The sequence below is a fragment of the Hetaerina americana genome, unplaced genomic scaffold, assembly GCF_022747635.1.
Source record: "Hetaerina americana unplaced genomic scaffold, ioHetAmer1.1.p SCAF_3, whole genome shotgun sequence".
NCBI classification, from domain to species: domain Eukaryota; kingdom Metazoa; phylum Arthropoda; class Insecta; order Odonata; family Calopterygidae; genus Hetaerina; species Hetaerina americana.
Window position 1 is genome coordinate 16,153,691 of NW_027286874.1, and position 25,652 is coordinate 16,179,342.

Consider the following 25,652-nt stretch of genomic DNA (forward strand, 5'->3'; position numbering starts at 1 on the left):
AACTGTAGCTATTATTGACTTATTTTTTATATTGCGACTTAAAAACGACCGTACACAAGTCAGAATGAAAAAAAAATTTTTCCGGGGAAGGTGAAAATTTTCCTGCTGATTAACATTATTTTATTATTCAGATAAGATAAATATGTATTCCAATCTGTGAATTTGTTGATGCAACATAAGTTCATCAAAAATAAAATTAGAAGCGCATTTTATCGTGCTATAATTTACCGCAGAAATTATGTTTCTGACTTCGTTTACTCAGCCTAATCGGGAAGCCATTGATAAGCCCATCCATGGCAGAACGATATTCCACGGCATTAATATACCTTATTCGAAGAGATCTTCTATGGACATGCAGCATATATGTAAACATTATCATTTTCTCCAAAACAGATTCCAATTTCACGGATTCGCCAGAAGACAATTGATGCAGCTATTTCGAAAGTGGATATCAATAATGACGGTCTCATTCCATTAGCATACTTAGAAGACATATGGGATGGAACAGTTCAGACTTATCTCGGAGAAGACAAGACTCCCGAGGAACGGAAGGCCATTTTCTTGGCTATCTTGAAAAGAAATGCAGCATATGAGAACTATGTGAGCTTGTTTGAACTTTTACGTCTTTAAATAATTTCAGTATTCCTAGCGACAAATTAAAAAAAAAGTACACACGCACTACTATCGCATTGCAAAAAGAATCCAAATCAAAAAAATTAAAATGATAAAAGTCAATTTACCCATTGTTACGGGAAAAAAATATAAATGGCTCTCTGTTAGTTTAATCCATAATATTAATAAAAGAAATGGCAAGCAGAACTTTAGAAATCACATCTGCAATGCTAACCCCTGAACTGTTTGAAACTGCTCACATTACAGAGAGTGCTTGTTCTTAACTTGGGATGCAAACCACTGTCGGTTATCTAATATGAAAATAATGTAAATTACCTAATTAGTAGCTTCTTTATGCATAAATACGCGCCCAAGGCACAAGAAGAGTCGCAATTCTTTTTGAAATTATGCAAATTCATATTTCATATAGCTATCAATCTATTTTATAAAGCTTCGGATATATTTCAAATAAAGCAACTTTCATATGTTATGAAAAGTTTGAAAGATATTAATGCATGCGTTAAGAATGAAAGGAAAACGCACGCTAAGGATGCTTTCCATCCAGTATTTTCGGACGCAAGAGGATCAAAATCAAACGGTATCACTGGGGATAATTGTCGGATACGAACGTGACACTGTGCCGGGCACGTATAGACAATGGGTGTTATAGTATAGCTTTCCATCTCCTACTCAAATATTGTAATGAACCAATACGAGAGCTGCGGAATGGTTTAAGAATGTGAGATGGAGGTGCCAAGCATATGTCGTTTTGATACACATCCCTCTAATTTTTGACCTAATGGTATTCTATAAATAAACGATGATAAAAAAGGGCACTCCCAGGCTTATATTTAGATCCGCATGTTTCAGCACCGAGGTCTCGCAAATTATTCGTACTCCTACATACATTAGTCGCTTGGATCATGCATATAAAATTCGGGAAATAGATGCCAGAACTAGCCGACTCAAGGACTCCTTCTTCCCACGGACAATACGGGATAGCAACTGCAGGGTTATAGATAGCAAAAATTCCACTTGCCACCCTCAGCGTCTAAAAAATAATTAGTTGTATTTAAATGCATGCTCTTCCACTAACCTTATGTGTTTTGCTATAATAACCCATTCTTTCCGAATGACCTCATTCATGTTCTGTTCATCTGTTTTTAAGTTTCCCTTTCAATCCCTCGTCCCTCTCCGCGGGGGCAAATTCCTGCTACCTGCAACGTTGGGTCGCATTCCCTGCCAATTAGAGACTCTTTGGGGGTCGAGTGTTTCGTGGTGCATTTTCATGTGGTAGTGATGTTTCAATTTCTTGCTTGTTGTGTCCTGGCTTCCGTGTTGTAGAATGTCTTTCGTGCTGCATCATGGGGTGCAGTTTTTTAGTTGTTTTGCGGTATATGTGTTTGCATGATTATTGGATGAAGGGATTTTTGCATGGTGTGTGCGCTGCTGTGGGTGTAATTTTCCGTGTTTTTTTTTTTGCATGTGGTATTTTTCTTTTTTACGGTTGGTGACCTAACACCCCCCGCCACACGCCCTTGCGGCGGCTTGCGGGGTATTATGTAGATGTAGATGTAGATATTCATAGAAATCGAACCTAAATCCAAGATTTTATACATGCTTATGACAGTGGAGGACTACTACAAAAAAATTTGGATTTATGGTATGCATGCAATATGCATGTTGTTCTCACGAAAAACAAATCATGTGCGCAATTATATTATAAAGAATATATTGTCCACATATCGGCACCTAACGTCTTTACTTCAGTGATATTGATTCATTTGTAGGGGAAAACAACCGAAGCCGAATGTTTCAACACTTGACGCTTTAGAAGTAGCCCAAAAAGGTTTGAGATCACGTTTCAAAAATTAATAAGAACCGCGCGGAGTTCTTGATAACTATATATTCACATCATATCTGTACGAAATACACAGGACTGGATGCTACATTGACTTCATCACCCATCATTAACACATGAACTAAGGTGACAGTGACAGTCCCGATCCAACCTCCAAAACGGGTACGGAACGCGCATAAGAAATCGGAATAGCTGATTTACTAGGACAACAAAATCAAGTGTTACGTTTGCATCTGGATTATGTTGGCATAATATCAAAAGTATTGCACTGCTGGCCCTGGGACCACATAAGCTGTTTTTGAATTATCAATTGCTTCACGTTATTTTCCAAATTCTGAAGTAAGCGGAGAGCAGCCAGTTATTACAAAATACTAGTCTAAATGACATTCATGAAAAAGAATTTGTACCGTAACGTGACGAGCAATTACAATTAAATATCATCGTGATTGAGTCTGCGGAAAGTCAGCTTGCATAACGAAATTCGAGTGTGTAATGCTCCATGTGAAAAGGAGGCCACGGGATGCCTTGTAAGCGACAATCAGAAAACCTGTTAGAGGTTTCCAGGCACGTGAGATGCTAGAAATAACGACCTTCAAAGGTTACTTTAATCTATACGCATAAAAACGTCAACGAAGTCCCCTAGAGGTCAAACAGACAGCATCTCAAAGGTTTCTACGATAATTCCCAGAAGCCAAAAGAAAATAAACGAAGAAGGAAACACAGATATACCCTCATATTTCCGTAATGTTTACTTAATAGATACTTTATATCAGAGCCACTCATTAATAATTTCGAATAATTGGCTAGTGCCTCATTGGAAACAGCATACCTACTAAGAACGAAAATATTAATGAGACATATTGATGCCAATACACATTTGTGTTACATAATGGCGGACAAGCAGTTTCAGGTGTATACGTATAGAACACCAAATCCCACAAATAAACTTAAAATAACAACATCCGGATGTAGCACACCATATTTCGATACGGTGTGTTATGGCCTCATGAAATAAAGATTGATGAAAATTATGCAAGAAAGTTTGGCGAGGTTCTCATTGAGCAAGAAAAACTCCTCATAAACTCTAGTTATTATATTTAAAAATAGCTACTGCTATTTGAATATTTGAGGTTATCATTTACGGATATTATAGCCGACGAGTTCCAAAAACCTTGCTCCTTTAACAATACTGAATAACTCCCCTGAATATACCTGATATATCAACTGGAGAATGTTAGCACCAGATATGTATGTCTACAGCTAGCACATTCCGCCTGAAGTGCGAAAAACTGAAGTAGGACTACTACTAAGGAAAATAAAGTAATTTCTAAAACGCAAGTATTTTACAAGTATTCCTCGTAACGGTTTAAACAGCATACACCGTGATTTAATTACATATGCAAATATACACTACCTTACATGCCTGGATTCACTCAATAAAATATTGCACTGAGCTCTGCGTCATGAAATATAAATTACAGTGAAAATTATAACACCGTAAACATTTGGCAGCTGATAAATGAGGAAATTTAGACTTAACATGCTAATAATAGATGTAAAATAAAAGCATCCATGGTTATACTCCAATCCTCTCATTCCGTAACCATTATTAGACTAATTACCAAGTTCATTAAAATTTTCAAGATTATATTAATTATGAAATTTTCGCCTCAAATTAAGCTTAAAATTTTCATTTATGCTTGGAATGTCACACATTGGCTATCTAAATATTTAAAATAAACATTTACCGACCGGGAGAGAAAAACAATTAAAATCATACAAAATTGGATTAATTTTTCTTCATGACAATGTCAGTACGACGATCAGATTTCAATTGTTGGTATAATAATTCCATAAGAATAAGCTCCCTTTCATGTGCTAATTACGTCTTGGAGGAAATATAAATGCACTTGAGTAGTAAAACTTCGTAGACCTATTTCAAATATGTTATGATTTTAATACAACCTTTCACTAACAACTTTTAAAGCTCTTATTTTCACTTTATAATGAGATACGGTTATAACATACAGAAAAGTAGATCATTTACATAAAACATACTTAGGCATAAAGGAGTTTTCACAACTTAAAAATGTTCCCTTTAGAAATATTCCTCGAGACTGGGATGGATCTGATTTCTTATGAAACTGGTCATGGTGTAATTTAAAAGAAATGTAAGTCAACTCTGTATGAGTTTCAACTACAACTGTAATGCTTCACTTCCGAGGCGAAAATTATAATATTCTTTTCTCCATCGCAACATTGTAGGTGACGTTAGAGGAGCTAACGAATCTGCACTGGATCCAAAGCGCCATGACCAACGAGGATGCAGACTTCGTGCTGACTCTGAGACAAGCATATTGCCTCGACGAGACACCATTCTTCTTGGTAGTAGCCATTTCTATTTAAAGCAGATTTTTTCATCCTAACTGTCCTTCCTCGCAAATTATTATCATTAGGTAATCTACCGGTTAAGGTAGATTTATGGAAGGACACAACTACAAAATAAATATTTTTTAATTCCTAGCAAAACAAAATCTAGCAACCTACTCTACATCAGGTCCCTCTTCATCTCTGAGTACTTCCTCCCTTCATCCCGTCCAACATCCCTATCCTGTTCCTGCCCTTTCCTCGTTTGCCTAACATTCTCCCCTCTATTACAACCTTCAACATCCCACTTCCGATCAATATTTCCTGCCCTTCATCAACTTTTCCTGCCTCCATAGGATTTCTCCCTCACAAATCCCTCTCTTTGCCCACCATACCAAGTACTTCCTCATTTGCTTTCTTCTCAGTCTATTTCACCTTCTCCATTCTTCTCCACACCCACATTTCAAAAGCCTCCAATATACGTCAATCCTCCTGCACCAATGACCACGTTTCCGCACCGTACATAGCTACACTCCATATCAAAGTTTTTACGAGTCTTTTCTTAACATCCTTACTCAGAGTCCCCGTCATCAACTCCCTCCTCCTTGTGAAAGCCTCTTTGCCTAGCGCAATTCTTCTCCTTACGTCCCTACTACTTTGACCGTGTTGGTCCAAAACACTACCGAGATACTTAAACTGCTCTACCTGCTCTAGTTTTTGCCCTCCTATTTTAATGTTAAGCTTGGCCTTTTTCTTCCTAGAAAATCGCATAACCTTTGTTTTCTTAATATTGATTCTCATCCCATACCTGTCGCACTGAATTTCCAATTCACTATGCAATGCTTGCAGCCCCTTTGCTGACTGACAAACTAAGCTTGGTCATCAGCGAACCTAACGGATTTTACGAATTCCCCGCCCACTTTCATTCCTACCTCCAGTTCTTCCCATGCCTCTTTAATCATTTCCTCCATATACAGGTTGAACAGCAACGGTGATAATGGGCAACCCTGCCATACACCTCTTCCTAACACTGCCCATCCGGACTCCCCGTTCCTCACTCACACCTGAGCAGTCTGAGACATGTAAAGGTTGCGGATTAGCCTCGTGTCCCTCCAATGTATTCCTACTTTCTCTAATATACTCATTAGTTTTGTCCAATACACTCTATCAAATGCTTTTTTGAATGCTACAAAACAGGCAAATACCTCCTGGTTGTATTCTATATTCCTCTCAATTAATAATCTCATTACTGAAATGGCATCACGCGCACCTCTCCCCTTCCTAAACCCAAACTGATCATACCCCAAGTAATCATTTGCCCTACTCTCTATCCTTTTGTTTATGATCCTGAGAACAACCTTAGCTGCGTGGGATATCAAACTTATTGTCCTGTAGTCCTCACATGATGTAGCCTTTACCTTTTTCGGAATAGGACCTAAAACTGATCTCAGTAAGTCTTCCGGCCAGATTCCTTCCTCCTGTATACTACGAATCAGCTCATATAGCCTCTCCCTCCCACATTTTCCTAACCCTTTCAATAGTTCCGCAGGAATGTTATCCACCCCCACGGCCTCATTTAATTTCATCTCCCTTAATGCCCTCTCCATCTCATCGCCGAGTATGCCTGGACCTAAGCTATCTTCCTCAACGTCATGTTTCTCTTCTATGTCTAACATTATTGGTATAAGTTCTTTACTATTCAGTTCTTCTATATATTCTATCTCTCTTGGATCTTTCCTGTGTCAACTGTTATCTTACCAGCCTTCTCTCTAACTGTTAGCATACTATAGATCTTCCCCTCTTACTTCCCGATAGTGATTTAACCTTGCTATAGAGCGCATCAATTTCAACCTTCTTCAGCAAACTTTCCATATCCTCGCACTGCGTCTTCTACCATGTTTCTTTTGCTTTATTTGTTACCCGCCTCAGTTCATTATTTAGCTCTTTGTGCTTCATTTTGCCTAGCATCGTGTTTGCATTCTTCCATTTTCTCCTCTCATCTATCTTCGTTATCATCATCATCATCTGTGATCCATGGTTTCCCAGTATTTTTTGCGTTAACGGTTCCAATAGTGTCTTTTGCGGCTTTAGATAACCCTTTCTTGATACTCTCCCATCTTTCTTCGATACTACTTAGCCCTTTACCGTCCTCCATGATTTCCTCTACAGCCCGTTCGTACTCCTTCTTTTTCAATCCATTTAATGCTTCTACATTCTATTTTCTAACCCGCCGCCTCTGCCTTATCATTTTGAAACGGACGCTACATTTCATAACAACTAAATTGTGAAATTTGTTGTCTCAGGCGTAACTTTGTGGAATTTGCATAACATATTGAAATGTAATGAAATAATTGACTTTGTAAAGTGTGTGGAATTACAAAGTCAATTATTTCATTACATTTCAACTAAATTGTGGTCGGAGTCCGCGTCCGCATCCGCTGCCGGGGAGATATAATCTAACTGATACCTTTCTGAGGCACCTGGCATTTTCCATGTATACCTGCGCCTTTTGTGGTGTCTAAACCAAGTGTTGGTGATGACTAAACCCTGTCTCCTTCAGAACTCAATTGCTTTCTCCCAGCGGCCATCCCTCGTACCTAAACCGTAGTCCCCCACCTCATCACCATCTCTTCCTTTGGCGACCATCGCATTCCAATCCCCCATCACTATCAAATGTTTACCTGCAGGAATGCACGGCGAGTATATCCTCTGACTGATCGAATATCCTATCTACCTCTTCCTCCTTATGGTTTCTCGGTGGCATGTTTACCTGAACAATGACCCAGTTCGTTAGTTCTACTTTTATCTCTACTAGTAATATTCTATCCTTTGCCTGTTCTATGTTGACTACGCTTATTCCTTCCTCTTTATTTAATATTATAGCAACCCCTCGCTGGCTCTTATCCCCGCCGCTGTATATTATTCTATAATTATCACTCCAGTAATCCCCGCTATCCTTCCATCTCACCTCGCGTAGACCTAAAATATCTATACTTTCCCTTTCCATCTCTCGCTTAAGATTCTATGATTTTCCTGTCCTCAACATTGTCCTAACATTCCAAGTTCCTATTCTAACTAAATTGGCCTTCTTCTTCTGCGTCTTCTGTCCTGCTACTGTCTGTGTTCCCTTGCAAGGGTTTCGTGGGATGATGACCGCGGAAGCCTTGCCTACCCCGCTGCCGGGCACGACACACGGCCGATTGGGCCAAGACCCGTAGTTGTCAGGACTCAAAATCTCTGTAGTGACCATCATATTAATCTTGGGAATAATAATTGAGGTGGTTTCCCGTTGCCTTCCTCAATAGTGTTTTTGACGTGACACCATCACTTACTGGCCGCCCAACTGGGGTCAGACGCCATTGCAGCCGCCTCACTGAGGAAAAGACACTGCGTGGACTACCTTTCGTCTGGCTCCTAACCTTCGACCTATCTGGCATGGGTGACCCTACCAGGAGCAATTATTATTACTCGCGCCAGCACAGCTCTAGGGGTCATCGGAACGCACAAGCCCTTCCACCACATCAAGGTTGTAGTCCATGGGAGGGGTCTTCGCAAATAGACGCCCATTTTTCGGGGCACGTATGTCTCGTAAAATATTTACCAGGCAATCTAATTTAAAATATTTAGATCACATTGGCTTGAATGTATTGTATCCAATCTGACAATTAACAACTGATAACTCCCAAATACATGAAATTTGGTCACAGGTGAATGCAACTCACCTATTAGGTTAACGGACCAGGCAGCCCACAGACGAGGTAGGGCCTCGGGTACTGCGCAAAGATACTTCGTCCAAACGTTTTCATCACTGCTTGAATTAAGTGCTGCAGCAAGTTTGGGCTTGTATTCAATGATTCTAACTAGACATACCAGAAAAAATACCGTAAATATTGATATTCCATTTTGCTAAAAAAGTTAATTTGCCATTTTATTTCTAATTGTTGAGTGGTTCAAGCGACATGGGAACTAAAATTTTATTTCAGGGGCTTTACATCCTTAGTTAAGCTGGTACATTACCGTACATGACTAAAATTCGTGCCTTTATTTCAGGTGGCGGGGGAGGAATATTCCGACGCCCACAATAACCCAATCGGATACACGAATGTGAATGAAGATACATCTACAACAACGAAAGGACGATCAGGCACAGTAACTGAAAGAAGTATCTCGTACTAAAAACTCCCCACAACTAATTTTCTTAGCCCATCATTGTAACTAAAGTTCATTTGAGCCTAAACGAAAATCTCAATTTGTGTAATGAAATTCCTATTAAAATGCTAGGATTATAGTTGATTAATGCCGTGCAACTTAATTTGTCCTTTTCAAATTCTGTGTACAAATGTCAGGGAAGACTTAAGAACTATGGTGGTGAGTGGGTCTTGTATAGCCAAAAGTTGGACTCAGCGTCAGAGAGATACAGGTGCAAAATTTGTACTCAAAGAGCACCACGTTTTCGGGGGAAGAAGAGTTAATATAATAGTATTAATTGCAATAATGAGACAAACCAATCAGCAGGAGTATAGTAATAGTTTCGTTTAATCGTTTACTAAAATGGTAGCAGCTGTTTTTTTATTTGAACTTCATTCCTTATTAAAATTACAATTTTTTTTTTAAATGGCCGATGTAGTTGAGTCATTCCATGAAAAGTCTGAAAAGCCATCGCCACCGCGGCAGAGATACGTATTCCCTCTGCGCTGCACACGAACTCCTTGTGGTGAACTCAGTGGTGACGCGAGGCCAAGGCCACTCTCCCCCTCAGATTGCGACGTGCTTGACTCAAAGGTGGAGGGGAAGGACTTTGAATAGCTTCACTCTTTCTTTCAATTTTTCATAGGGTTAAGCAACGCCGGTTGCGTAAAATGTATTCCCGACCACTGGCTATCACCTTGAGTTTTCTGCTCTTTACGCTAGAACGACGATTGAAACATTTACTCGCGAAAGGCGTTCTCGAATTCGATTACTTTCGAACCGCCATCTGAAGTAAAGAGGGTCTTGATAAATGAATGTATTTTGTCGTTTACTACTTAAACATAAAATATCAACACAGGAAGTGTTCCATATAAGTGTCTTTTTGCTATCGGGACAGAGCAAATCATACCATATCATAGCATAGCGGTTATCGGGATAAATTAAGAATTATACGCATTTGGTGAGTGTTGAAAATGATCGCAGGACAATTTTGTACATTTGTTCCAGATAACCTACTAATGGTAGGTTTTGGACAGTTCGCAACTCCTATTATTGTATCGTGAGAACTTCCTTTTGTTTTCCCTATGCTATTTCCTTCTTCCTTTATTCGAAACTTCTGCCGGCCTATATGCAGCCCAAAAAGCCTCTTCCTTTCTCCCGCTTACCCAACATTCTCCTTTCTATTACGGCCTTCAACGTCTTACTACCTTCAATGTTCCCTCCACCCACTTTTTCTGATGTCTTTCGGATTTCCCCAAGCAAATTCCTCTCCTCTTCTACCACATTTAAAACTTCAGCTCGTGTCTAATATGAATTTTAAAAAGAAATATTCTGTAATTATTTGATACCCAATACAAATGCTTATCAAATTAGAGAAAATTTTATCGCCAAAATGGTATCAGAAATATTGCGGTTGAAAGGCAATATTCGTCAAGATTCAATAATGTAAGCATGTTTTTACTATTAAAAATCCAGTCATGGAACGAGACAGAACAATTTTGCCGAATCATTAAATATTTCAACGTGGTGTTCCCCTCACTGCTCCTTCTTCCCTACTTGATCGATTCCTGCTTTATCCGATGATAATGAAATCATAATTAGAAGAATACATGACAATTAACATGCCAGTCATGCAGTATTCACGGTATTATTATGGATATGCGAAACACAATGCCATATAACGTTCGGCAATATTATCTTTAAAATATATCGTGGTGCAAAATGATGAGTTTATTTGGATGCCATTTTTCAAGCGAATATTGTACTTTGCGATTGGGTAAAACCGGTTCAACCAAAGCGTAAATCTATGTAATATTAAAAAGATAGTCACGCTCAACCACTCGTCGGAATAAAAGTAATGTCACGGAGTAGGATCACCCTATTCGAAAACACATCGCAAATAGATCCTGTCGATATGTGTTAGATGGTTTCAACGAGTGACTCCTACTGTAGTCCATTTGAAGTCTATCCCTGACAGAGAAGTAACGCATATCTAACCATGGATGACGCATCTGATATTGGCAAAGTTTTCCATACAATGGAAACGGAGGAGGAGAAAAAGAGAAACTTACCTCTCGCATACTGACTAAAATCAAATTACTCTAGTTACTCCATAACGGGCGATATGTAACTGTGACGATGAAATGTCAGGGAAATGCCGCAAAATATTGGATTTGTCATATTTTCACTTATCCTGTGATAGATATATGATTAAAACAGCAATTAAATCGTGGACATTAATTGACGCATACAGTCGCACTTATCGTATACGTGTCAAGCTGTTTGCAGTAATTTGTGATAATTTGTACTTGATATAAAATTTCAGCTCAAAAAACAGGGCCAACACAATGATGATCTTAAAATTCCCAAAATATGGTACGATATTTGTGCATTAATAACAGTTTTACAGTGTTTGTCTGATATGAGAATAAAACTACCGGGATTACTCGGACTTTACTTTTCCAAGGATTGTTATTATAATACGGCATCGTTGGGTAAATTTCCTTGCAACTCGTCTAATAGAGATATTGTAGCGGGTATGGCTGGACCACACTTCTGACGTCATTCTCTTCTTCCGCGTCAACAGAATCACTTCGGCGAGTCTTACAACGAGGCTGAGACTAAAGACAGGCTAGAATTCCAGAAGTGGTTATATAGTTCCAAACCCCTTAATATGAAACCTGCCACGTTAAGCTTTCAACTGCTGACAGGCATGATTAAGTATATTACTTTACCCATCATATAACCCTAAAAAAATAAATGGGGTGTCTTGAGTAAGCCAATGTATGCAAAATAACACCTGTTTTAATGGAAAAATTGGCGTTATTTTGTCTGAAAATGTAACCATTTAAGCTGATATAGAACACGCTTGAGGAGAATTGTGAAAAAAAATAAGGGTTCTCATAAACAGGTAATTAGACGCTCAATTAATCTTTTTATCCTATACTTTCAAATGCTTTTTTATGTGTAATTTCAGTGTGAACCATACTTGTCTCACAGATACAGGCTATTCCCATTAGCCAACTTGCATTCCAAAAAAATTATCTGGGACATCTGCATAAATTTGAGCGGTCTTCGAGGCTTCATCTTTAGAAAATGGAATCAAACTAATTGTTCAGTTGGTATCGTACTTAACTGCAAAGATTTAATGAAAAAGTCTACCTGAATGTACATAATGTGTATAGAAACTGAGCTTCGTGATACTGAATCATACGATCGAATGACATCAGAATATCAGGAATCCAATTGGGTAATGTGGTGTCGCGAGCTATTTGTTATGCAGAAGATAGGAAGGAAGTTATACAAAAATTGGCGAATCTTTACTCTCTCTACCTTCTAATGAAGTTTCCCTAAATAACCTACCTGCATATTAAAGTGCATTTAATATCTCGCGTTACCTTGATTCAAATGCCACGATTCGTGATGCTGGAGATTCACCTCTAACACATCATTTGAAACGATAGCCATTCTAATAAGAAACTTTTTGAAATAGCATTATTGATGAAAGAAGACACTGATTTTCGACCTAGGTATCGTTACAGCGTAACATCTTCAGCTCCGGAAGATATTACGCTGAAGCGAAACCTAGGTCGTAATAAAAAAAATTCTACGTGTCAAAGCAAAATGTTTTCTTTCATCTTGAAGGATTTCCATCATGTTACGCCTGAAAATGTGTCATTTAGACTTTCCTACTCACTAATAAACCGGACAATTATTGACCATGAAGATAATATATTTTATGAAGTCTTGAACAGGTAGCCATTCTTATCGGAGTTGAAATTTCTATGATAAAGCATCCCTTTATCACATCTCAGTTTCCACAGTCCTTCAACTTAAATGCCTCTTCAATTTGTGCTTGTCGGTGCAGTATTCTTCAATTCCTTCATAACCCAGAGCACATAATTGTTGGTAACAACCACATTAACGAAGAAAATATAAGAATGAAGCCGTCAAAAATCTTGTCCATCGTATTTCTCGGCCGAAGGAGAATTTTAATTCAAGTTCTCTCAGGTTTCCCACCGGGTCAGGTTGTAGTACACCGACGTTTCGAAGGCTGACTCTGCCATCGTCTTCAGGGTACTTCACCCTGAAGACGATGGCAGAGTCAGCCTTCGAAACGTCGGTGTACTGCAACCTGACCCGGTGGGAAACCCGAGAGGACTTCTTGAATACCATACGCCGGGAAAACCTGAGATCCTTCAGAATTTTAATTGATTTTCTGCCGTCCTGCTATCATAAAATAGGTGATTTTAAAGATTCTTTGAACTATTCGGTTCTTGGATTTAAATTTTTAATTCTCGAATGTAAATTGCGACAGGCGAACAGCATACTTAAAAGTATGAGCACAACATCGAGAAATCAACCTCACTAGATTTCCAATTAATATTCCCTTGTCTCTTAACACTGGCCCCAATGTTTAGACAGCGCATGAACAAGAATCACGTAATATCGTTTAGACAAATCATAAAATATATTTCGAGTATGTACTGTTCCTCCAGCAGAGCTTTCGTGTTGAAATAATAGGAATAATAATTTAATCTATGCAAAAGTTTTATATCCATCCGGATTCTACATAATCTGGCCATTGGCTTGCTATTACGGCACACCAAAACGCCTTCCTGTGACGTCGTTCTCTCTTCAAGAAGGAGAGAAGGGAATAAAGCGGTGGTAATGGAAGTCCGACTGGGCGATATAGTGGGATGAAAACGCCCATCGCACAGACCGTTCAGTGATGCAAGCTTCAACAGACTTCGAACCCCATCTCCCCTATGTCCCAACCAACTTCACGGTATCGGAAAACGAAATACTCCGGTCACACACATTGCAAGGTGAAGCAGTTGCGATATTGACATCTCCCATCCGGAAGTCCAATAGGATTGAGGGGCATTGATCAACAACCCATTGACGTCTGGCAGATAGGCAGGGCTAATAATGCGACTTAACCAATTTAACCCGTATATCACAGTCACATTAATTCTTGAGACAATTGCTGACAAGGGAAATCTAACTAATGCGGCCATTGTTTTGGAAGGCTTGGAGCATTCATTTACATAAACAGTTTTGGAAATCTCTGCACAATTATGATCGAGGATTTTTTCCATTACAAAATCTGCAGGAACTAAAAATTTCCAAGGTTCATACGCTTCGGAACGTCGCCACTTATATATTAACTGTGATTAAGGGTCAAATGAGTAAAAATGGGACAAAAATGTGCGAGTAAACGACAGAAATTTAATTAACAATTTTAACGAAACATTATTTTTCTTAATCCCAACGAATTGCCAACTATAAGAAAACAAGTAGGCGCACGGAATCGGCATTTAGCCGTCGGGCAAATGGATATACCGAAAGGCCGAGATGGGAGCAGGGCGGCGGTCTCAAACATTAACAGATTCAGCAAACACCTAAAGGAGTTTCTTTTCCTTTGGGGCTTAAATGGTCTATCACTGATGTGGGTGATGACTAAGTTCGATGAGACCTTAACTTCGTAAGCAAATATAAAGAAAACCCGCATAGCTCGCGGTGAGTTCTAAGTAAGGCCTCTGCCACCAAAATTAGTTCCCACAGACGATACCAAAATCTTTTTACCTTGTCATTATTCTAGAATATTCTACGTAAAACACGCAGAACAATGCAGTATGCTTCGTTATCCGATTATTTGAGTACTTCTGGGTTCAATGCGGTTTTCCTCCTAAACACAATGGCAATATACAGGAGATATAACTTTCCGTAATTTTATTTAAATTTGTCAATTCATTTTCATTCAATCAATTTCATTTATTTATAGTCATGTAATCAATTACAAAATTGTTTTAATGATATTCAGCCATAGCTGAACTTCAATAGTTATGGGCCATTTCAGAACGAAGCGATTACAAGAAGGCATAGGGAGAGCTGAAAAAAACACATGCGCTGGCGGGACGCAGACCGTGGGTTTCAAATCCGTTGCGAGATGTACTGGTAAGGTAGGTGCTTTTCATAAGATAAAAATCGCTGAAATAGTCATTTAAATCAATTTTTTCAAGATCAGAACGAAAAGGATGCAAAACGAACGTAGAAGGCAGCTAAATACCTGATAATTATATTACAGAAAGTAACAATAGAGGACCGTTATCATTATATAAGTGTACTCAACAAAATAATTTATCTGTCTTCTCTTTTTTCCTCATCCATGCTAACGAAATTAAATTCCCTAGAGCTGTAACGAGATGTCGATGACAATAACTCGACATTGAAATACACAGACAAAATCTATACTCCATGCCTCAGCTAACTTTATTGTAGTATTTTCACATTCAAACGGAATCTCTTTCCCTTTGATTTCCTGTAACCAATGTTAGTGACCACAGAAAACTTGCCCAGCAGTATTTCACTCGAACGGCTATATTGTATTATCAGTTCCACGGCGGAGCGCCTTATAGCTACTATGTCCTGTTAGTTCAAAGGGGAAATTTTGACGGATGCTTTATCATATCTTAACTGAATCATACAGACGATTATTGACCGAAAGGTCTCTGACAAAAGCGACTCCAGACGACGATCACAACACTAAGCACTCCTCCCATCTCGGTGTGACTGATTATGACTTGGGGAAGTCCATTAGCGATTTATCAAGCTCTAATAGTTTCTCGTGAGAAAGGTACACAAACGGATTAGTAATAAAATATAGGATATTATGCTATACCTGATGGAATATCTTTAAGATACGTATCAATGAAGTTCAGTTCGCAGCGACCAAAAACAATTATTACAAAGATGGGGTCATTAAAAAACAAACCATCGAAAATATTTAAGAAATCGCATGATAGCAACTTACTTCTGATTTTTTTGACACAGATGACATTCTCCCTGGTTCAATACTTTGTGGGTCCACGCAAGGATGTTTCCTCAATAAATGCTTTCTTAGATTGGATGAAGATGATTTGTGGCTTAGCTGCTGTTTACATATATTACAGGTCGCCATACTCGAATCAATTATCGAAAAGTAAGACCAAAGCAGGCTTCTTCTTTTGTCCTTCATAGTCAGAACTCCTTTTTCAAACACTATTGAATTAACAAAACCTCTGGAATATTAACTGTAATAACTTTTCAACTGATACGTTCCAATCACAACATCGGTCGCCCTGGAAGACAGTCGTTCCCATAGTTCCAAGCGGTTCCAAGTACTCGCTCCCGGACGTTAGGGCCCGAAGGTTAGCGAAAGGTCCCGAGCGTTCCGAGTATTTACGTATTTGCTCCGGGAAAGCGCGACTCGACCCGAATACTGTAACATTTATGACCGTCGATGTTGCTTTCCCGTTTAACAATAAGTCTACAATTTATTTTATTTTTGAGGTTGGCAAATCTATTCACCTCAGTGAAGAAAAAACTAATAGCTCATATCATGGCAATGATTTGCGTATATTTTTCATGTTATACCTATTTCAGTGGGCTTATTGCAATAGCTACTTTCATAAATGTTTCATAGAAACTATTATGTGAATGATTGTTTCTTTCTAAAGTCTTTCACTGCACAGTACTTTCACCCTACGTCTATACTTTTGTTGGTACATTTATAGCACAGTAAGTACAAATACAATGTTTGAAAAATTGGAAAAGTTATAATATCACCACGCCACCACGAACTGAGTATTTTTATCATTTCGGAGAAAAAGCCATGATGCATGTGATCCCTGCACAATATGGTAAGGGTTCTTCCAAATTACCTTTTACAGCCTCTCCGCCTAAGTTGGATAAGTGAATGTAATTTTAAAGCAGTATATAGTTGTGCGGCTAAGGTACTTGAAACCATAGTAATACCTTTACGTAACGACATATAACAATACCAAAACTATATCACAAGAAAAGCAAGTGAAAATTCGTTGCCTACTTACTTACAATGCACGGTTTTAGTGTTCGACCCCTGGGGAACAAATATATTTTCTTACAGGGTGACGAATACATTTACAACTAATCGTTTACTCGCCCCCTAATCCTATGGAATCAATTTAGCCATGAATTGGAATCTAAAAATGATATTAAACACGACTTTCAATACAACCGGTACCTACCTCTACTGTTGTTTATGCTCTGTATCGACCATCAAATCGGATATACCCAAAGCCATCGCTGTGCAATTGATCCATGGCTATGGAAAGGAATTATTTATTGCTGAACCCAAAAATTAGAATGGACTTATTATAATTGACCTAAGCATCTTAGCAGCTGGGTAGAATATAGTAATAAGTAACTCACTCCCAGAAATAGATTGTTACAGAGAATGTGTTAAATTATGCTTGGGCGAAAGATGTTTAGGTATTTCTCAGAAAAAAATGATAAGACTAGAGACATCCCTATGACATCTATAAGTGCATTCTCAGAGATTGATGCTATACTGAAAGATAAAAAGTAAGTGTGCAAACTGAGTCACAGCCATTATTTTGTTTTCATTTTACCTTTCATTGTTTGCCTTTGTAAAATTTTAGTCTCTCATGTTAATAATCCCCAAAGGCACACAGAACGTCTCGATGAAATGCATAGCTTCAACACCATTACGGAGGATCTCATAAAAATATAGCTACCCTTACTGGGCCTCTAAATTTAAATTTCAAAAGATAATCCTCCCTATTAAGAAAACAATTATTTGGCCAAACATAAAGTAGAGAGCATCACAATCATTAGAACATTGTATACAAATTCTAAATCCTTCCTAGACCATTTATTTCATTCATCATTTTCATGGTATATTTCCCAATGCATTCAAATAAGTCGCTATTTTCCAATACATGTAGATAGAGACAAATGAGTATAAAAGGATCCTCCCCTTCTGTTAGCATGTAAAAAATTGTTAGCTCTCGTCAATACGGGTTATTCATTTCTAACGACATTGGTAACTAATTCTGACAACAACTGTGCATATATAGGGATAGGGGGCAATTACGAACCGCTGATCACTTTTGGAGTTTCTCCGCCAGCTATATGATACCGCCCGAAATGAGTCACCGCCCAGAGCCATAATAACAGCGCACCACAGGTGGAGTAAAACCGGACGGTATCATACCTGCGGAAAAGAGACATCACATAAAGTGATTACGAACGAGTTTCGGTCGGTGTAATACCGTTATATTTTAATTATGGGGGCAGTTTTTATACAACAAGTTCGCTGCTTCGAGACATTCCCAATGAGTCCAAAAATGGCTAATTATGTGAAGTGAATAATTTATGAGGAATATAAATTATCCAAGCATTGTGATCTCTTTTTTCTGAATAAATGTTATAAGTTTATTGCGTCTCTTTATTACCATCAACTTTTCATTTTCTCTACAAATATTTATATATGTCTATACAGTCTAACGTTTACACACTGAGTATGACATCTATCAGTGTGTTAATCTAATTTGCTCTACAGTCCTCTTGAGATCTATGACTCCTCGGAAAATGTATTTGGTATTTTAAAGTTTATTTAAACAGTAATACTTGACGTGATTTCTAAACATCTACGGGAGTAGAAGTACCAACTGGATCGGTAGCTCCATTGAAACATTCAAATTTTCGCTCACTACAAACCAATCAATGTAGATGGCAGTAGTGGAGTATATGAAGAAATTAAGTAACCGAACTAGGGAACCTTGATCTCATTGGGCCGTCGAGGACGCAATAAGTTCGTCTTTGTCTTCCATGTCATTAGTTGAGGGTAGTCTTTAAGTCTAACTTAGTCACTGTGCAATTTGTGATTGAGAGGGCAGAGCTAGGGAATACAGTTGTCTACTCTGGAATTTGTGATTGGGCGGATGAGGTTGCTGAATCAGACTCAGCTGCTCCTAGTGCTCGTGACGCTTATTATGAGTATTCCTTAGTTGGAGCAGCTTATGATATTGTTTCTGTGGTGATCACTCAAAGAGCGTTATTAAAAAAATTGGCTGCCGTTCCAACCAATTCTCTGTGAACTCCACCGATCTCATACTAATCATTTAACAATGAAGTGGACCATTGAAGTTTTCGTTGTACTAATTGGTAAGTAATGGCAAAATGTGTGGTGAAACAGCATTCGAGGAAAGCTTGTTGCTTTGTCATGTCACGAATAATAAGCATTGATAAAAATTACGACGTATGACTTAGAAACGGCTTTTTTTCATGTATGTACCTCAAGGAAGTTGGGTAAACATAAAGCCAATCATTGGAAACCTCGCAAAGTTAGGAAAGATAAATTGGTTTCACGCTTTTTATTTATGCTGACTCATTCGTAAAAATAATGTTTAGTACAATTGGGAGGGTTAGTTACGTACAGGTTAACATATTTGGGTTTTGTCATGTTTAAATTTTGCATAGACTCAACAGTTGGGCCCTCATCGAATTTAAGTTATGTGTTTGAAGGTATCAAATTAATATAGTTTTCTGTCTTAGTTTTGTTGTGGAAATAGCTATGTGTATGCTAGTGAATGCCTGTTTTCTCAATATACCATTCGTGTAAATTCCAGTATGGTGTTAAATATGGTTGACTTACGGCGAACTGGATGTAGTAGGCGGAATTATAAACTATAGTTTTAGAAAATTAGGCGAAAAACAAATCAAGACGACGCTTCTATAACTAACCTTCTAAACTGAACATTGTACATACACATTCGTCGGGTAATAGGCGGGCACAACCTGCAGCCTGAAGATAGGAGGCATATGAAAATGAAAATGCATTATAAATATGCCAATTCCACTTCCTGCGCTGCTTCTCAGAATGTTCTGGCCCCATTAAATCAGAGATAAGGAATAATAGGTGATATTAAGAAACATCACCAGTATGTGATGGTCCTCAAGCTAGTAGGTACGGACCCCCAGGTCTGATTCCTAGCGCTCTATCCATTATACTACCTTACCCTGATTCAAAACACAATGAATGAAAGAATAATAAGCACAGTGCAAAAGTGTAATTTCTCTTTTTTCCAATTTTGTCAAATTTCAGCTAGTTGAAGTACAATTTAAAATGGGGACCGTGATTCAAGATACCGTGCTTTAGCTCCATTTTGTAATTTTAATTTGTCATAAAAAGGTAGTGATTATACTTAAAAAGATATCTGAAGACATCTTTCACTCTATTGTAATTGGCCAAGTTTGTAAAAATTTGAACTTGCCTTTTAACCTTTAAGGTTATTCCATCTATTTTAACATTGCTAACAATTTTCTTTTGGTGTTTTAGGGGCTCTGCTCTGTAGAGCAGAAGTTGATGGTGGGGCTGTATCTGTGAAAGATATCGAGACAGAGGAAAGCACATCAGAAGCCACCATAGAGGATACCTCAGATTCTGGAAACAACGTTATTCCGGATTTGAAAAAACTAGTTATTCCCTCAATAGAGACATTAGCCAATGCACTCCCTGGAGAAATACTAAAACCCAATTCAACTGGTTCTGAAGAAGACATGGAAGACTTGAATTTCCATGATCCAAACTTTGAGGATGGACAGAAAGTTTTAGAGGAGAAATGTCGACAGTTGGGTGGGGAAGCAGCAGTCCAGGGTGCTATGGTAATTAATAATGGGTGTTGAGGAAAGATGCAAAGAAAGAAGGAAATAACCTGTAGTGTACTTAGCATTCTGGTATCAATTTTTAGCAAATTAATGTTGGAAAATTGGCAAATAACTATATTCCAAGTGTAAAGATTGGTGGACTGCAGGTTTTTCACAATTGCTACTGCATGTGAAGAAAGGTCAAAAATACCAGAACCTTCAAGTTCAGACCATAGAAAATTTTGCAATCTCAATGAGAAATCTAGTGGGGTTGATGAAAAAAAAATAAATTTTAGTCAACAATTTCCTTAAGTCCCTCATCACAGATTTGATCCTATTTGCTGAATATTTTTCTAATTACCCGCACCATTTGCATGCTGATAAATTTTATAAGTTAACTACATTTTTAAGTATGCATAACACGTACACTTCGGTAGTTTTAAAATTGAGTACATGTTAATGCACCATATTTAGTTTCAATCCTGTTTACTCTTTATGTACTTCTGCATCAACATATTGCTCTCAAATACTTATTAAGACAACTGCATAATGCTATTAGAGTTTGTAGTATTTCTTTTTCCCTTTGAAGTAATCATTATTATGTTAATTTAGTATAAAATTGATTTTTTCTTGTGATAGCTTGCCAAGGACAGGCTGGTGGAATGTGCACAATCTCTGGTGAATGTAACTCAGCTTCAAGGTGAAATTGATGCTAATAAACGCAATGGAGAGCTAGACACTGTGTTCAAGAAGCACTGCAGGTAAGCTCTAAATAACTCCAAATGCACATTGCTAGCCGTGTTGTCACCCTAGACAGCTAAATTAAGCTAGCCAGGTGTTTAAATCATTTTCTATGGCTAAAAATACTGAAGAATGTTTTTGTTCTGTGCTATTGAACTTTTAAATCTGGCAACACTCAAAAATACTAGTTAGAAAATACAATTTCTCTGCCTAGTGACTGTGATATTCCATTCCTTTTACTTTGCTCCCTGGATAAGATAAGGGAAAAGTTTTCATAAAAATATTGTCATTTGCATTTCAAATGAAAATTCCGTAAAAATCAATTCTAAGCTGATCTTTTTCCTCAAAACAGCCTCTCAAATTTCACATTCAACTTAGGTTCAAACAATTATATCATAGTTTGTCTGGTAGACATGGTAAGACTCTGCCGCTAGTTAATAATGAAAAATTGGGGATAAATTGAAAGTGATCTTTTTTTTAGAATATCATGGAATGGCTTAACTTTTAAGCGTTTTTTTAGATTTTTTAGGTGTCAGATTATATTAGTATGGAATGTGGTAGAAATATTCTTTTATTCTAAATTCTATTTCAGAAGATAATGAAATCATTTTTTTCATTTTTCATAGGAAGGTTCCAAGATTCCAGGAATGCCTTCAAAATTTTACAGTCTCGATTGATCCATGCTTAAAAGAAGAGGAAAGAGTTACCAAAAGCTTGCTTTTTAATGTCACTGATGCCCTGCTGGGTTTTGTTTGCTATAAGGAAGGAGACAGAATAGCATGTAAGAATCAAAACACCGTCACTGGTGACCATTCAGTGTTAACTTCCTGTTGAAAAGTGGGATAACTGATTGAGTTTAGATTTCTATGATTTAAAATAAGTGAAGCTAAATTAACATAGTAAAATCTGCTGGTAGTGAATTCCATCACTGCAAGAGCCAAAAGTTAACAATCAAATTCAAGTGTTCTCATCAAATGTTTATGAGAAAACTGGTATTTTGACCTCTTCAAATGAACTACAGAACTACAAAAAACTATTCAGCTTCATACCATAGAATGATCCCAACCTTTTATGCTCTAATCCCCTTTTCCATTTTTTGCTCCCCCATATTTTAACCATCTATTCAATTTTAACAAGTGCATTGCTGATACATCAGAAGTGTTATTTCCAAAATGCAGCATCTTTTGTTAGCACAGTGGAAAACTAGGAACTTAAAAGAAATATAGGAGATGACAAAGGGCTGGTGAGCCACTTGTCTTATAAATTCAGGGAGTTTCTGCATTGTAAGAAGGTTTACCTCATCTTTTGTTTAAGCCTTAGCATTGCTGTGCCAATGAAATGAAAAATATTTTTAAAATTGACATAGAAAGAAATATTCTCAAGCAACATTTTGTACCAAATGTCAGAAACTCGATAAATAATGTGCTGCATGCATATTCTAATAAAATTTACTATGATTTAATTTGAAAATATTTTCATTTCCTATTGCAGTGTTTATTGCTGAAGGTGGCCCTGATTGTATGATGGAGAAGCAGAATGAAGTAAAGAATTGCTTGAACTCAACCTTATCAAAACATCTTCCTAAACAAATGCCAGAAGCAGAAAATCTTCCATCATTTGTAATAGAAGAGGCACAGTGTTTGTAAGTGCAAATAACTATACAAGAGATAATTAAAAGTTAAGCTCTTTGTTAGTATTAGAAATTACAAAAGTCATCTCCCTGTTGCTGACAGTTTTGAAGGTGATAAACTCATGACCTTGCAAATAATTAATAATGAACATCACCAAATTCCTGGCTTATTATAGAAAATTTTGCTAATTAAAATTCAAGGCTATATTCATGATTCAAAAATAAGAGCATGATATATTTTTGATTGCGTGATTCGATACAAGATGGAAACTTTTTAAATATTTCATCTATTTTTAACTGTATATTTGAACCTTATAATCAGCACTGGAAGTCATTTTTAGAGTTTATGGAATTCAAGTAATTCTGTATTCAATGGTATTCCATGGATAACATAGATTTACTCAATGGCTTATAAAATAAAAACATTTTATATAGAGCCCTGAATATTGGCTGACATAGATTCTAAATCTTGGGAATTTGCCCGTTTGGCATGGTGCTATTGGCCAATTTCTCACTCCAGTAAAACTTCAAAGATTTTGTTTGGAGGCTTAGGAAGTCTAAATTGAATTGGTGGAATGCCAAGTATCATAGTGCCTCGACTTTGTAAGTGAAGTTGCTTCAAAACTACAAGCCTAAATAATCATTAACAATACTATTTAAAAGTTCCTCAAACTTAGAGATGTTGCTTCTATGCCTTTGAGCATTGTACCATTTGCCCACCACTTGATATTGAATGTTAGATGTGGACGGGAGAAGTGAACCTTGGTCACTAAAGATATTATATACATCAGTGCTTCCTAATTACCAGATTTATTACTTTTAAAACATTGGGCCATCGTGAATATAGCATATAATTTAAAATGCTAGCTCTGAATTAGCATCATATCCAAATGTATAGTTTGAAAATCAAATGAAAGTTGGATAGTTTTTTAGCATTAAAATTGATTATTTCAATGGAAAATGATGGTTATTTTGAATTTCCCAAAATTTTGTTTCTTATTATCCTCTTCCTAAAATATCTCATTAATTTTATGGCCTACAGATCTAGTGCATACGTGTAGGACATTCTAATTGAAGGTTATATTGGCTTACATTATGTATTTATTAATTATTTGTGTAGTGTTCATTTACTATTAAAAGGTAAATTATTTATAATTTATGATAGTTCTCCAAAACCTCTCTATTAGGATACTCACAGCTGTAATATGACATTGTTCAGATATGTTAATTAAAGAACAATATGATTTCTTCTGTTTTAAGTGACAAAAATACATAATAGAATGTGTATATAATTGAGTCCGGAGCTGGTTTTAGAGCACATTTTGGAGTAAAAAAGGTGAATCTTAGAGGCCAGGAAATACAGTAATTCTACACCTGTGATCTTTTTCTGAAATTACCCTTTGTGGAAATCATTTGTTCATAGACTTGCATACATTGCAATAATTGTATATGAAAAATTATTTTTGGCCTTCTCATATTTCACTCTTTTGTTTCAAAGTTTCACCACCCATAATGTTACTATGACATCTTTGATCCACACTCCAATTACACAAACTCTGGATGAGAGTTACTTATTTGGCATGTTGCTGTATACCAGTCGTTCAATGGAGTTGATGTTACTATATTTTTCGTATATTATTTTCAGGGAACTAAATGAAATGCAGAATTGCATTGTGAAACATCTGGAGGGCTGTAAAGAGCCTACGCCTGCCAACATTGTAGAAAGTATGATGAATTACTTGAAGAAATCTAGTCCTTGCGGGAAGTACATGGCTGTAAATGGTAGCCCAAGTGTTTTATTTACCCTTGCTCAAACTATAATGTCTTCGATAGTTGTCCTCTCTCTATTGGCATTCAAGTGAAAAATGTTTATCATGAACTTTGTTGCTACTCTTATAATTAATTGAAAATTAATGCAGTGTGTGTTGTGGCTCTTAATGTTAGGGCTATATTTTCCTTAACTGTTGGTGGTGTGTGTTTTAATTTATGTAGAAAGAGACGTTATTATTTCTTATTATTGAAGTGGCCAAGTTGTGATAATGCGAAGTATGGTTAAAGAAATACTGTTTAAGCGAGGTGCCTTAACTCATGCATACCAAAGGATGGCTGTGTTTCAAGCCTTATGGCTGAAGTTTACGATTGTGAAAGTTTCACATGATAATTATCCTATATTTTTTATTTTAAAGTAAATGAAATCTGTAAAAGGCTTCTTACTCAGTGTATCGAAGTTAATTTGTGTGGTGGAGTGGTGCAAAATATTATTTTATATTTGACATTTTTGTTTCCCATATTTTTCATTTTTATTAAAATGACCTATACCAGAAGATTGGCAAATCAAATACTAAGCGAGATCATTTAATAGTATCTTTCAAGTGGTATATTTCAGAATAAAATTTTTCAACCTGAACATTGTACACATCTTGGTACAGCAATTAGGAAGTATATTATAGAAAGAAGAGATTATCATGTGCTATATTTTTGAAATAATGAAATGAGATATTTCATCAATGGACCATAAGGTTAAGATATTGCTCTGGAGGTTAGACTCTGTATGGGATGTAATTTCAATGAGGTTTCATAAAAATAGATTCTTGTCAATCTTGCAAAATTTCTGATTTGTAAATTTTCTTTTTTAAGAAAATATAAGTAATACCTCTTCACCGATGGTGTATGACAGTGTGATTTATTTATTTGAATCAACAAGTTCAAGGTGGAGGTCAAGCAGTAATATGTAATGTTGATCTGTTTATATGTAGTAAAAGATTTCTGCACATTTTA

At 37.0% G+C, this 25,652-nt stretch overlaps 2 protein-coding genes across 2 annotated transcripts in view; one reads left to right on the forward strand and one right to left on the reverse strand.

Annotated features, from left to right (window-relative positions):
* LOC139690612 (uncharacterized) overlaps positions 1-16,173 on the reverse strand; it is a 37,228-nt gene extending 21,055 nt beyond the window's left edge. Inside the window, exon 1 of the mRNA XM_071588094.1 lies at positions 15,846-16,173. Within this exon, the coding sequence (XP_071444195.1) occupies positions 15,846-16,049 (204 nt within the window). The 5' untranslated portion in view covers positions 16,050-16,173. The remainder of the gene's footprint in view (positions 1-15,845) is intronic.
* A 2,457-nt stretch (positions 16,174-18,630) lies between these two features.
* Positions 18,631-25,147, forward strand: LOC139690945 (27 kDa hemolymph protein-like). The gene is made up of 6 exons (XM_071588591.1): positions 18,631-19,021; positions 20,196-20,521; positions 21,143-21,264; positions 21,871-22,025; positions 22,736-22,886; positions 24,520-25,147. Exons 1-6 carry the CDS (start codon positions 18,985-18,987, stop codon positions 24,734-24,736), a joined length of 1,008 nt encoding a protein of 335 aa, XP_071444692.1. The 5' UTR covers positions 18,631-18,984; the 3' UTR covers positions 24,737-25,147.
* Positions 25,148-25,652: the final 505 nt, after the last annotated feature.

Excerpts from the sequence above, each read along its gene's own strand:
- LOC139690945 (XM_071588591.1), top strand. The coding sequence starts at position 18,985 with ATGAAGTGGACCATTGAAGTTTTCGTTGTACTAATTG. Across the intron at positions 19,022-20,195 it reads AGTTTTCGTTGTACTAATTG|GGGCTCTGCTCTGTAGAGCA; the intron begins GTAAGTAATGGC and ends TTGGTGTTTTAG. Across the intron at positions 22,887-24,519 it reads ATAGAAGAGGCACAGTGTTT|GGAACTAAATGAAATGCAGA; the intron begins GTAAGTGCAAAT and ends TATTATTTTCAG.